The sequence below is a fragment of the Trichoplusia ni genome, chromosome 3, assembly GCF_003590095.1.
Source record: "Trichoplusia ni isolate ovarian cell line Hi5 chromosome 3, tn1, whole genome shotgun sequence".
Classification (NCBI taxonomy): domain Eukaryota; kingdom Metazoa; phylum Arthropoda; class Insecta; order Lepidoptera; family Noctuidae; genus Trichoplusia; species Trichoplusia ni.
The window spans coordinates 19,739,792-19,755,245 of record NC_039480.1 but is presented as its reverse complement, the minus strand read 5'-3'; the positions used below and the strand labels follow the sequence as shown (position 1 = coordinate 19,755,245).

At 34.8% G+C, this 15,454-nt stretch overlaps 1 protein-coding gene across 2 annotated transcripts in view; it reads right to left on the bottom strand.

Moving 5' to 3' along the window:
• Positions 1-4,002: 4,002 nt before the first annotated feature.
• The window catches only part of LOC113492321 (protein neuralized), a 49,691-nt gene continuing 38,239 nt past the window's right edge, over positions 4,003-15,454 (bottom strand). For both annotated transcript variants that reach the window (XM_026869775.1, XM_026869774.1), the window contains exons 2-4: positions 7,508-7,680; positions 6,149-7,243; positions 4,003-5,918 (exon numbers count right to left, since the gene is read on the bottom strand). In XM_026869775.1, the coding sequence (XP_026725576.1) occupies positions 5,484-5,918; positions 6,149-7,243; positions 7,508-7,680 (1,703 nt within the window). In that variant the 3' untranslated portion in view covers positions 4,003-5,483. The remainder of the gene's footprint in view (positions 5,919-6,148; positions 7,244-7,507; positions 7,681-15,454) is intronic.

Below are 15,454 nucleotides of genomic sequence, written 5' to 3'. Positions count from 1 at the left end.
GAGTCTCAATTAACTTGCCAATATTTCTTTCCTGAATGTCTTGTGATTGGACCAATTTCAATCTGTACCGGAGCGTCATCTTTTTTTAACGTTCGGTAGAAAATATTTATAAATTTTAATATTTGATATCTTTGTTTTTAAAATATTGCTACGGAACGATGGCTAGCAAGAATTATGACTAAAAAAGGGTGCGTGTGCGTATGTACTCACGTGAGAAGTTAAGTCTTGTATAATTCTTTGGCATCATTAAAAGTATTTTTTAATTGCATACAATAAAATTATTGTAATAAAAGGCCTGGACAAGGATAGTCAACAAAAGTCCTTATTCGATAATTTGAAGTTGACGGGATAAATTAAATCCAAGTCACGGAAGATTCGTTTACTTGTGAAAGCATTTTTTTTCATAGCCTTTAATTAAAAGCACGACTACGTTCTGCTTCTATTCTTTTAATTGTTTTTTTTTACTGACGAGCCTTGACGTTTAAGTTCAGCCTCCTTGGCAGTTTCCTTTCGACAATATGTGGTAATAGTTTCTACTCCTATCCGCATCTGTTTTACCCATCCAGAAAACTGGAATATAAAAGTAGATACCATTAAATGAATAGTCATCAAATCTAAACTAAAAGATTTTTAAAATGACGGATAAAATTAATTGTGGAGAATTCGATTCAAGAAAATTAATAAGCAACTATAAGCACATTTTTCTCAGTAGGTACCATTTTAGGAAAGTATGACAAGCCGTCATTGTAGCAAAACAGCAATTAATTATGATAAGAAAACGTAGCTAATTACTTATAGCCAAAAAAATTAATTTTATGCTAGCAATAAGTATCAAATATTTGTATTTTTACGATTCCTTGATAATTTAGTTACATTGTCTACTTAGTACAACTATAACGCACTAGATGTCACTGCAAAATGAAATTAACGAGAATATTTTTCCATTTCTCATGTTCGAATCTCAGTTCAGTTTTAACTTGTACGTTTTTTTCATGCATTGTATTTGTTATGTATTTTTTTCCATTAAAACTAAATAAACTACTAAATCATTACAAATGATGCATTATAATAAGCAGTTTTGTAACGCATCTATTGTTTGTGTAATCTAACGTTTGTAAACTTTGGGCATTTCTGTAATGTTTAATCTACTGGCAGAACCTTGACGGCAAAAATGACAGGAGATGATTAATACATCTTTTCACTATGGTTCCTGACTATATTATGTGGGTGTAAATGATTTATGGGTAAAGTGGGTGCACCAATATAGATGATTTAGGGCAAAGAATACGCAAAAAGTCTTCGATAACCATTTTTATTTCAAACTTAATCTAACTTCCAACGTCGATACAGAGTGCTTGATTCACAAAATAGTAAAAAAAAGAAAAATAAATTACTAAAGACTAGATGACAACGCTGTACAGGCCGTGACCAAGTTCAGAAAACATTACCCTCCTTAACCGCAGTCGGGTAAAAGAAACGCTTTATCACATACCGCAGTTCTCAAAATTTTATGTATGACCGAAAAAGTAACGTCACATTTTTAGGTTATAATTTTGATTTATGACGGTTATTTTTTTTTTCAATTTTAAGTAAATATTAACGTTAAAAGCAAAGCAGGCTTTATAATATGAAATAGAGGAATAACACAAAAATTTTACTTCACTACTTTTGCTTAAATTATGATAATGGTGTTTCAAAACCTTAACTTTTTCAGTCATACATAAACATCATACGCACATTATATACATAATTCCACTAAATACTACAGATTTGGCTTCGATAGTCTGTCTACATTAGAACTGGTCACATAGTTTTGGTATTAAATTATTATAAAAAAATGTCTTAATCAATAAATAAGTCTAAATTGTGTTGTATTTGTCTTCACATCATTATTAAAAAAAAAAAATTTGACAATCAATTGACAGCTTATATAACCTAAAAATTTAAACATTTTTTTTTATTACGTAGAAAACCAGAAACCGTTAAATACAGTGAATTTTAGATAAGATAAAAGCCCAGCCGTGGGGGAATAATGTTACAACAAACACAACACGACAATAATACAAAAAGTCATGATTACACGTTACAGATACAATAGTTTTATAAATTAATATTATACTGAAAAACTGGCTTAACGTTTGGTTTTGTATGCTGGTAATCAAATTATTTGTTAATTATATCGTGTCATTTTAAAGTTTATTTTAATTACTTTATTAACTGTTCACTCGCGTATTTCGTTTATTCATATAATCAATCAATTTCATGTCAAACATCATGAAATTTCATGTTATTAAGCAACTTTAAAAATGACACGAGTTATTAAAAATCAATGAAAATAACTTCCAGTTTAAACTTCACTGAAAATTCGAGTTACGGTTTATATTTTAAAATAAATGCATTAATTAATTAAAAAGGGCTCAGTCATTACAATTTCAAAGAGACTTCCTCAATCGAAAAGTAATAAGCATAAAGGAAATGTCAAAAAAGTTATCAACACACTCAAGACAGGCATTTCAATTGAAATTAATCTTTATATCTGAAGAACGAAAGTTGAAATTCTAAAACCACGACTCACTCAATCATATTTAAATGAATTTCAACTTTATATCTATCAAAACAAGACCACATTTCAAATGAAGCATCATCGTACAATTTTTTAAACAGTCAAAAATCAGGAATTGTCGAAAATGATATGTTTTACGATTGCTTTTCAAAAATTTGAGCTGATTAGGAATGATACACACACTTAGACAAGTCAATTTTATACAAGCGTTGCTATGTGTGTGTAGCCCTTGTAAATACACACTGACGTTGTGTACACAGCTTTCATTTGTGTGTCACTGTCACACACATTAAAGCTCCCATAATTAACAGTCGCTGTCAATCGCACGCACACATAACGCCGCGAGCACAAATGAGTTGAACCATCTATAATGTTTACTACTTTAACAATAGATTATTAAGTCGGTTTATGCTAATAGTCGCCAGCTAGGCGGTACTCCAGCCACTAATACAATTAAATGAAACTTATTCAAGTTTTAAAGCTCAGCAATAACTATTGTCGGTATAGTAGTAAAATGCGTCCGAAACAACTTCCTAATTCTACCATCGATCTAAAAAATTTAACACTGGCAACACAGCGTGGTAGTTTCTCTCTACCAGCTTCGGTAGGCTAAATTTTCGATCGGTTTCTAATGCAACGATTGTTTTGTCAAAATTCGTTTAGTCATCCGCCATTTTGAATCCTTGAAATCGTAAATTGCATTGTTCAAAGAAAATTGTACGGAGGCATTTTTAGGAACTCACTTTTTATCATTTATTTTCTGTAATCAATTTTGAAACTGTTAATGAAAACTGGACTAAACTTAGAAATACGCAAAAACGATACATACACAAGATTTACTTAAAATTGATAAATAATATTTTTATACAAAAACATCCTTACTATATAATATTATAAATGTGAAAGTAACTCTGTCTCTCTGTCTGTCTGTTACGCCTTCACGTCTAAACCACTGAACCAATATTAATGAAGTTGACCTTTAGAAAGAACATAGTTTTTATCCCGGACTTTTGAAGAGTTCTCTTGGAAACGCGACATAACCGACCTCGACGCGGGCGAAAAGCTAGTATTAAATAAATAAACGACTGTTATATTTCAGTGGTATATATGATTTGATAATCTTTATTATTGTTTAACATTGATTTTAAGCCACATTACATTTTCAAAACTGAGTTTTTTAGACAGTATGCATCGTTCTTGCTAACAGCTGTTAGTTTGAAGTTTTCATTGACATTTCAGGGGTATACCGTCACATGTCAAAGTATTATGGCGTGAAAGAGACTTATATACCATGCATAATGCTGTCACACTTATACAAACATAATAATGTCACTTTAAAACGTGGTGATAGACCCTTAGTTAGTTCAAAAGACAACATTATTTTTAAATGTAGTATAAACTGTCAAATATTAAATTCTAAAAAATTAAAACGACTCCCGCGCTAAGGAGTTTAATCCTTGTGTCGCGGGGGTTTCACAAATATTCAAGTCACATGCACAAATCAAACTAAATTATTGATGCAAATAGCAATCAAAACAATGATGGTAGGAATGTTTGTCTGTGCGTTAATGCATATGCAATATAAATTATAATGAAAATAACAATAATTGTGCAAATTTTGCTATATTGCGTTTATAAAATGAGATTTTCAAATTAAAGTTAAAAATGTTGCCTTCCGAACTAAAACAGAAGTATAATTTTTGAATTATTATTAATTATTAAATGCTTATTGATAGTGTCATGGACGAAATAACCATTGTATTTTAATATAGTAAAGATTCGTGTCCTAAAAACAAAAATTCAAATGTTTCTGATATCACTCTTTATTTCACTCTTTATTAATGAACTCAGTATGCTGGAAAGAGACAACACTATTAAAACATTCAAATACTTTTTTATTTCAACCCCATTTTATATGTTGTCAATACTCAAGTTTTTTAGGACACGTAATCTTAAAGACGATTCTACACAGATTTTTTGAATGCTATTTTTTATAGCTTTAATAACTAGGAACGTTTAACTTATACTAGCATAACTACTTTATATACATCGTAAAGCCTCGTATTGGGGCTGGGTTTCAACCTACTTATATAAGTGGGGATGAAATTCCTATGATATGTTTCATCCCTTGATAACTTCTAAGTCGATTATAAGTCTGAGTATTTCTTCTGCAATGCAGTTGTTTAGTCAAAATGTGTTTCTGAAAAGTCTTCATTGAAACTGAATTTTAATCATTTTTTTTAGACAGTATAAAATGTGAACATTATTTGTTTCAAAACTCAACCCCCAGTTTCGAAAAATATGATCCAAATAAAAGAAAATAGAAGAGAAGAGTTAAACCAGTTTTTTAATAACTGAGAAATAGGTTAAAGATTATTCCTGGATAGATTTTTAAAAATATTGTAGTTTTAAATTCAATGTCCACATTTTTACGATATTATTATTAATATTCCTTAGGTTTAATTTGTCCTGAGTGTCATTTTATATTCAATAGAGAACGGTTTTAAGGATTATCAAAAAATAAGTCTGCTTAGTAAATTTGATTCAAACATTGGTATAACATAACTGTATCTATTGAACGAATGTTGGTCCCAATGTTTGTGCCAAATGTCCAGAACGTTACAAATCAAATAATTTAAATCACCAATCTATCTTACGCCACTACCGCCGCCGTTTTAACTCCGAAATAAATAACCAATCTACAAGCGAACCGTTTTTATATATTACTAACATTAATATATTATTTACTAATCAATAATTTCTTGTTAAAAAAACGGATTGGAAAATCAGAAAAAAAACTCAATTCTGTCATTTCAACCCCTATCGAATTTCAATCCGTTTCCAACAAAAACTCAACCTACCTAATTCAAATATATACAGAGACTTTTTTTGGATTAAAAAACGATTTTGGCAAAGCACATCAGGATTTATACGTGCGGATAACATCTTTGATTGGGGCCCTGCACAGAGGGCACTGGCCGCCCCCTTTTCCCCTCCACTGTTGGACGGCGCATCGGTAACACATGCACATATGCCCGCACATGTATAGTACGGAGTCTATTGGGTTCTCGTAGCAGATAGTGCATTCGGTTCCCGTGAGGTTCCCCGTGGCGCCACCTTCTCCGATGACGGAGTAGATCGGCTGGTGACGGCTCGTTGACGGTCCATTCTGGAGTCTGTCGGCTAGTCTCAAAGGCTCTGAGTGTCCGTTAGGTAACTGGACCTGCTCGTTCAAGTTGTTTTGGCTGGATGATGAGCACTGGTCGGACCTTGGACGCGGTGGTTGCTGATAGCACGCTGACGGCTGGTTGATGGGTAGTCCTGTTAGACAGAGCTGTGATGTCGTTTGGATTGGCTGGAAAGGAGGAAAATATTGGTTATTTTTGGGTCTTTTAATAGTGGATGTTTTTTTAAAAGTAATTAATCTATTATAGACAAGATATTTCTTATGTCCCACAATGAAACAAGTGATCAACTTAAAAATCACATCAAACGTTATGTCAGAGCGAGACACAATACAATGTGCATAGCAACAACTCACACCTACATCATACAACATATATAATAGTAAAGTTAAATAATCACCTCAATATAGTGCGCGCTCGCAAGCGTCAGATTCTGTTGATTAGACGAGTTCTGTCCATTCTGAGGCGGCAGGCTCACAACCAGGACGGTCCCACCAGCGCCAGCAGTAATCTGGTTAGCTGACCCAGTGAGGACCCTCAACTGCTGCGGAGGAGTGGGAGACGGCTGGACCTGAGTGCTCAGCATCCTGACTTTCTGCGTAGCACCGTAGATATCCGTGAACGCCCACAACTTGAGCGTATGATCAACATGCATAACTGTGACTGGCGTAGAACCATTTCTGCTGACCCTGACCTCTCCGTCAGTGGTTAAGGTCACAGCTAGTTCGTCCCCCCTTCGGAGACCATTGGCGGCGTCGCGTCTAACCACCCAGTATTCAGGACGGTCTAACAGCTGTTCCGCGTCATCGGGTAAGTCACACGGCCGTAGAGTCGCTGGGTCGCATGACGTTAACCCAATAGCCAGGCTGCCTGCATACGCGGGCTCTGTAGCCAAGATTTGAAAGACTATAGTCTGTCCTGGACGCATCGGACGAGCAGTAAACACGTATCCTTGGCAGAATTCCGCCTCAGCTCTGGCGGCGACACCCCTATCGTTAATAAACTGTACATTTCTCCCTTTAGTTCTGTGCAAGCTTAGAGGCACTAGAGGGTTTTGATATCTCGGCGGCGGTAACGATTCGTCGACAGACAACGCCCTCATACTGCTGACTAATCTCTCTTCTTCGACCGGACTGTGCCTCCTCTGGCTCGGGGCCCGGGGGTCCGCGAATTGGACCGCGGTACAGTTTCCGTACACATCAACCAGCGCCCACAGCGGGTTCCGTGTGTCCACGCCAGAGAAGAACAAGCCTTTATCTTCCCCGTTGATTCCAAAATGGACGTCGCCAGAAGAGTTGACGTAGTAGTATAGGATGTTGTCTTTCTCGCAGAATCTTTCGCCGAGTGCCTTTGCCCAGTTCCCTGGTTTGTTCGTGAGGTCGGGGCAGGCGTATTTCGGGAGGGCGTGCGCGAGGGTGGCGGGGTCGTGGCTCGTGAACCCGAACCGGATGACGCCGCTCCAGCTGTTTGAGATCTCGACGAAGCGAAGGCAAACCTGGAAATATGGAGTATATTGATTAGTTTAAAGCAGTAGGAGTTAAGAAAATGTCTTTAAATTTAAAATAAAGTCCAGTCTTCGTACTGAAAACGATTTCTACTAAAGACAGATAAATGTTTAGTGTAATTTTTGGACAATTTCTTTTAATGTCTGAATAAAGAATTTTAAATACCTTATTAATCTTCACGTCACATTTCATCACCAAAAATACACAACTATGAACTATGACAAACATTGAAAAGTATAATCCCAAAAACCCACCTTTTCATTAACTCTAACGGGCCTGGCGCTGAAGGCCACTCCCTTGCAGAAGCTCTCCACACGACGCGCCATGGAGCCATCGCGGGAGACCCTCACGTTTTCACCGTGGATGGAGTGGAAACCCAGGGGGGGGAGGTTGTTGGGGGTGCCACCGGTGCACGAAGTACGGGGTGCTGTAACGAGGGAGAAGAAAATTTAGTTATAATTATGTAACTTATTGAACAAAAAAATTACTTTTGGGAGCGAGTCTTTGTGGTTTGACCAAAAAAATAGAATAATAAGAAGCCGTCTTTGTATAGTTTTATTTCATGATTAAAGGGTGTTTTAATTTTAAGAGTGTTTTATGAGAAAAGAAGAGATGTAAAACATTGGTTAAGTAAACAAATTAACTTTCTGATCGAATGTTTGCTGTATACTTAGATCAAAAATATCAAAAATAATTCGTCTTGTAATATAGTATAATTTCAGTATTAGAGACTGTTCTACGTTTTAAGAGTATTTAATGAGTAGCCAAGAAGTAATTTCTGTAAGCATTCATTAAATCATTAGTACGAAATTTTCAATCTGTCAAAAAACCTTTCATCCTTCAAATTTCAGCATTCAAAACTTATCGCAAATCGGTTTTGATAATTCGCAAAATACATGGACGTAAAAGCATTATATTCGCACATAAATGCAGTTATAACTTAAAATCCAACACACGAGCGTGCTGAACACAATTCTTTGTAGATTCCCCTAAGCCCGCCATTGTACGACCCCTCGTAATATGTCTAATATGGCGGCCCCGTCACCTGCGCGGCAGATGTACGCGCAGCTTGCCTACGCGCCGATGTTTCTTTAATAATAAGGGTAGTTTCTTTGATATGTACTTTAATATAAATTCTCAATATATATAATGTAGTTTTATCGTTAATTAGTATTTAATAAATAGGGACATCTTTAGATGAGTGCTTTTCAAAGTAAGTCTTGCGTCTGAATGTGTGTTTAATTAAAAAAGAAATGAATTAATATCTTATAAATTTAGATCTTTTTTTCAGTTTCAGTTCTTATATTTCATTTTTAAATATGCAAGAATATCTAAGAGTTGTTTTTCGTAACAACTTTCTTTACAACGATGATTTTATAGATGATTATATGACAAATTGCGAATGGAAAACAACGATTATCTTTCCAACCTATTACAAATTATGAATGATAAACCACAATTACACTTCATTCTTCAAATACTTGATATATTTTCGAATTTGTTTATAACTTTCGATAGCCACATTTAAAATTAGAGCTGTTACAAAGAAAATCAACAATCGAAAGAGATTCAAACACCGATTGTCGAAGGCACGCAGTCATGGCTAAACTGTCAACATGACAGTCGTGTGACATTTGTTATACGGGATGTTTGTGTATGAATTTGTATGGATTAGTCAGACATGTAAACGTGTGTGATCATTGTAAGAATTGTCAATATTTGTGTTTACAGATCGCACGAGCCATCGTATTTAGAAACACAAATAGTTCGGTTTAAATCTATGCATCAATAAATTGTATGTTAAAAATATCTGTGTTAAGTAGTCGAAAGAATCACGAGTAAAAATGAAATTGATCCCACGGGAACATCAAATCGAGAAACAACTAATCTATGTGATAATCTTGTCGTCTAAATCCGTTCAGTAGTTTTCGTATGAAAGATGAACAAACATACAAACTTTCGCGTTTATAATATTAGTAGAAAGTACTGAGGAAGCTGCAAACAATAGCCCACAAAAAAATACGAATATTACAAAAAACAACCCTCTGTCTGACACAGACTAAAAGATGTAGGTTTAATATATCTCTAACCGTACTTTACATTATAGAGCTCTCGACTATAACTTTCTACCCTCATTAAACACCACTTCTACCCTCCACCAGCCAAGGGGAACGCATTGTGACCGCACGTGTCACTTCCTCTAGAATAGGAAGTGACGTAACGCGACACGAGCGACGCGATATACTTTATAAAAGTAGTTTTGAGAATAGACCACCCCGGTTTTTGAGTGTAGTTTTAGGTGTTGAGAATAAGACCCCTATGTAGCTTGTCGTCTGATTTTCACTTGTTAGTTAGCATCAGAATTGTTAGAACAGATAGTTCGCTAAAAAAAAGATTTTTCAATCGAGAGATAATGGATACTTAAAAGAAAAAATTAACAGTTTTCAATACGATACTTTAATACGCTTCAAATCAACCATGATTCTGCTTATCTTAAAATACAAAAAAATGTTAAAAACATTACAAATTGCCATCTTAAAAAAAAGCAATCTCCAATTTCTGCATCCAAATAATTTAAGCGACTTCGTAATATTATTATAGAAAGCGAATGACATTGAAATACATTTAATCCAGATAACTCCCTTGAACATAAGAACAACCCTCTTTGGAACAACAATAGGCATTTTATTATAAGCTCAACCCCTTGAGAATATTTGCTAATAAACACAGATGTATCGAGAATGTATGGCTGTTACATGGGGTTGAATATGGGGTGAATAAGTTACGCTATTTGGGTCAGTGTAGTAATTTTCGACCGACTCCAAAACGACGGAGAATTTTGTTGACCTGAGAACTTCGGACTGAAAGAATCGATTTGATTGATTTTTTTTTCATTGAAATGTGAATAAGCTGTCGTTTAATCCGATCAACTTTGGCTAAGTAGTTTTTTGTTTGAAATTCAAACAATTTAGATTTAAGATGGGATACTTAATATGACATCCAGCTTTGCTTTAATAAGTAATAAGCGCGTGAGTTCGCACCATAGTTTGCATAAACTAAAGCAAAAATACCTAAATCGGACTTAAACTAACTTAAAATTTCAATACGTGTAAAAATAGGTTTTTTTTTTTTGGAAAATACACAAAATTGCATCAACCCCTAATCAAAACCACATGTAACAATATCCATTTAAAGAATCACTTTACCCAAAATCTCTGGTATCGAGTTTCCCAATACACCATAGACTAAAGATAAAATCGTTTATATCCGGCGGAAGTTGCTCCCCTATATTCGAAAGTTTTTTGGAGTTCCGAATCGAGAGCACCTGGTTTTCTGTTTCCCCTTATATCAGCTGGTTTGATTTGAAGTTATTGGGGTAGTATGTAGAAGAAAAGATTTTTGGCGTTACGGTAGTTTATATAAGATTTTTAGCGTTCCGTTCAAAACTGATAACTTATATCGAGACTTCGGAATCCGTCTGTCTGTTACTAGGCTATATCTCTAGAACCGTGATAGTTAAAAAGTTGAAATTTTCAGACAGTATGTATTTCTGTTCCCGCTTTAAGAAAAAAATATAAAAATAAAAATCGAGGTTAAGTTACGGTTGCTCCGGTCATGACTTTGTTGGGTGACAATTTCTCTTGATTTTTTATTTTCTTTAGCTTATAGTTATTTATCCTTCAACTAGATCTATATCGTAAAGAAAAAAAGTCCCAACTTGATACAATTTTTTTTTATTTTAAACAACAATACTAAGATACTCTCGCGCAGTCTGTTAGTCAATAAAACGCGTCTAGTCTTAAACCTAGGTTCTATTCGTAGATATCTAGATCGGTAATGACGTCAAACAACTAAACATAGCCGTGGGATTGCACCAGGAAGATCGTAATGACGCAGGCTGTGACATTTGCGCGCGCGCATCTCTTTAAATTAATTTATTGGCTGTAGTTTTTTTTTTGACAGTGATTGGTACAAAGGTTATTGAGACACAAATACAGAGACAATTGATCTGTCATTGTTGTAATTGAATTTTTGTAAATACCCCGAGACGGAAGGATTAAATGCTTCAGTGCAGGAGTATTTTTTTAAGAAAAGTATAGTGATATGATCGGATAGCCGAGTGGTTGTGGTCACCTCGCCAAACACACTGTGCGCAACATGTCGCGGGTTCGATCCCCGCGTAGGATAAATATTTGTGTGATCCACGAATGCTTGTCCTGAGTCTGGGTGTCTTTGGGCATGTGACTTGAATGTTTGTGAATCCTCCCGCGATACAAGGATTAATCTCCTCAGTGCGGGAGTCGTTTAAAAAAATACTTTATAAACATGAAATTGAGGCGAAGGTTTATATAACACAATCTTATCTTAAATCTCTCCTTTACTGATATCATCAATATCTAAATAATAATCAACTTATATTATAAACTGGCTGTTGAACGCGATTTTATCTTTCGTTATCAAGGACTTCTTTAAATTGGATTAATCTTTGAAATGTCATTGTAGTCTTGCGATTCCATGCACGGTTTTGTGCGCTAGAGGTGGAGGTTCGATTTCAACGCAGGCAAAAGTATCAATGTGACGTTTACACAGTTGTAAGAACTTTCTTAATTATTCTAAGATACTACTGACAAACGGTGAAGGAAAACATCGTGTGTAGACCGGAATACTGGATAATTGTTCAAGGGTGTGTTGCGTCGCGTCAGATGTCTACGGGCGGTTTAAACTCTGACACCAGGTTGTACATCAACTTTTCGATAAAAAGAAATGATACATATTTTATATCGTTACTTACGATAACTCGTATTAATGCAAGGCAATTTAAAGTGGTTATTTATCTATCTATGCCAGTCGTTACGGGTAGTCAGAAGCTTGAAAGTCTGACAAACAGTCTAATTAAGGTATCGTCTTGCCTGCAACTGGGTTGAGGAGGTCAGATAGGCAGTCGCTCCTTGTAAAACACTGGTACTTAGCATACAGTTAGACTGGAAGCCGACCCCAACATAGTTGGGAAAAGGTTAGGACGATGAAGAATATCTAGTGACCGGTATCAAATGATAAAAAAATCTATTCTATTTTCTAACGTATCCAAAAAGAAAACTCAGTCACACGTGACTCCCTTAGTACACTATCGTACATGGGTACAACAATACAAAAAACAAACCACCCTTATTACTAAGACAATAGAATCGATAATCGCTTGTGCTAAGTCAACCGTTCGATAGGAGATCCACACCGCTGCGCTTGCGCATCCGGCGGGATGTACATTATCAACAGTTTATAGTTTTGTAAGATCCTATGGTTACTGGGTGCTATGGTTTTTAAATGTATTGATTTTCTTAGTACGTTGTTGAGGTCAAAAATGCTGTTGCTATCACACAAAGATTATTAGTGCGAAAGTATGTTTCTAATTTTTATACGCCAAAACGAATGGGCGAATTTCGATGAAATTTGGTATGAAGGTAGTCAACACTTTTGATAAAAATATAACCGCATTGCTTTTATCCGACATTGTTAAGAGTATTGAATCGCTCCAATATACTGAACTGACAAGTCAAAGTCACGTCACTTTTCGAAATGGAATGAATGTCATTCACATACATCAGGTTTCTATATTAGATTTGGATGCGAGCAGCCGAAGATAGATCTCGATGGCGTGTAATCGGGGAGGCCTATGTCGAGTGGAGGAATACGGGCTGATGATGACGATGATGATACCAATGTAAAGTTACATTGTTTATACCCACAGATTGACGTCAACCAAGATGAGAAGATGATGAAAACTTCTTAGATCAATTTTCTTTGTATATTACCTACATACGTCATCATTGCAATAATTTAACAATGGAAGACAACGAATGACGTGTAACGATTGTATGCGCGGGCGCACATCGCAAATGCTATGAAAGACGCGTGTAAACAATGCTTGTAATGACGTGACTGTGACGTCATATGTTTGAATGAAATTCACTTGAAATTTTGATCAGTTATTTAGTGTGTTTTAAATATGTCTGTGATAGAGATTAGGAGAGCATTATGCGTAGTATTGGGCCGCGATAGCAGTAAAGAAGACATAAGAAAAACTCGATATTCTGTCATTATTAAGGTTTCAAACACTTTTCATACAAATATTAAAATTATATGTAGTTCAAAAACATGTATATGTCATCGAAAGCTCATAAACACAGAAATATAAGTCATATTGGGATGAAATTGCATTAAGATAAACCCCTAGGGGTTGAATTCGATCCGCTATTAATAAGGGTCGCACATGTCGCGAACGCCCCCGCATTTAACGAAAATCCTATTACATCAACGAGTGTGTTAAGTTCTTCGCCGATATTTAGAATATTCATTCAATTATTTCTTGAACCGCAATAAATTTAAAAGCATTACAGTGACAAAAAAATTGTATTGTATTCAATAAATTCAATTACATTACATACGTTAAAAAGCAATTAAATTGTTTTATATTCTGTAAAATGTAATTAAATTGCATTGTATTCAATTAAATTGCATTAAATTCTCTTACTATATTTCAGTAGTATGATTTTCACTTTTATTATTGTTTAACAAATACCATAGACAAGTTACATTAACAGAATCATGCAAGTATGTACGTAATTAAACATAGACGATAAACATTACGTCACTTTAGTCAAACTTGGTGAATGATTGTACGATATTGTATCTAGCCTTCCACATATTTACATACTAAGTTTTTCTTAGAGTTTCGTTCTTATAAACATCTATTTCTAGAATGAAATTTTTCCTTTTCATATGTTAATAAGCAATATAATATACAATCTGACACAAAAAAGGGCATTGTAGCTATGTTATTTATTTTGCAAAAGCAGCAATATTTGTACAATAATTGCAACGAAATTGTTAATACATATTAGGTAATTGCAATACATAACACCATTTATCATTTTGATAGCAATTATTTACGTATTAAATTACTCAAATTCCATTATTGGTCGAGTCATTTTGATAATTAAACCTCCTACATATAAAGTAAACACCTAACTTGAATGCTAAAGTTTAATAACATTATTGTAATTTACATAAGACTTGCTCAGTCCCAACTCCTTAGGCGGCTTTTGGGCTTAATATACAGCCAACGATTCTAAAAAATAACGTGGTAACTATTACTAATGGTAACTATTAGTAAAATAAGCAGTAGATCCAAAAATTACCTCAACAACATTATAAACGCAAAAACTTTTCATTTTTTAAATACTAGTATGAAAAACGTAATTTTCCACGTTGCCATGGCAACGGAAAGATCATCATAAAACATAGATTCCTTACACAAGTATTCAAACAATGTTGTAAGGTTTTTTTTTAAGGCAACGGCGTAATCTACTCTGCCAGGTCGTAGACCTAAGATTATCCAGCATGACGGACAGACGAGCTCAATTCCATGCTCCGGTTTTTTTTTTAATTCAATTATTCAGTTAGTTTCGCTCCGAAACGGTTCCGATTTTATTGGGATTTAATTGATTTTCGTATTTCGAATGTGATTTGATATTACTATTATATTTTTTTATTCAATTGTTCGTGTTTAGAATGGAATGTCGGAATTGAAATCCGAATCTTCTTTTATAATTGGTGACCAATGTAATTGAATTAAAATTGATTAATTAAATTGAAAGAACAATTGCGTTGATTTTTGTGTGTTAACATGTTAATCTGGGCTCAAAAAGTGCTGAATAGATTACGAAGCCAGACAACACCATTGGACGTTGTAAGGATTTCTGACAACTGCAAAACTGACTTAGCTTTTGTTACAAATATATTTTTACGTACTTCATAATGTATTTCATGTACTTTTTACAGTTCATGTGTTTTGAAGGTAAGATAGGCAGTTGCTTTGTAAAACAAGGTTTTCAGCTGAGCTATGCTTGCTTCTCTGTAGGGTAAAAGTATCCAATTATTTAAAAATTGAGTAACAGAGACACCGCTATACAGTCTAACGTGCTATCTCTCTCTTCCACAAGATCAACAGCCCTTTAAGACCTCACCATAACTTTATCCAGAAGTTCTCTAAAGTACAGGTTAAATAAAGTCCCTACAGATATTATTACATCTCCTGCTACTATAACCTCCTTCGACTTTCGTTACGAAGCTATCTCTTTCTAACATATAGCTCTGTCCCTTTCTCTCGTCACGCCAGACTGCAGTTTCGCGTTCGCTCCGTC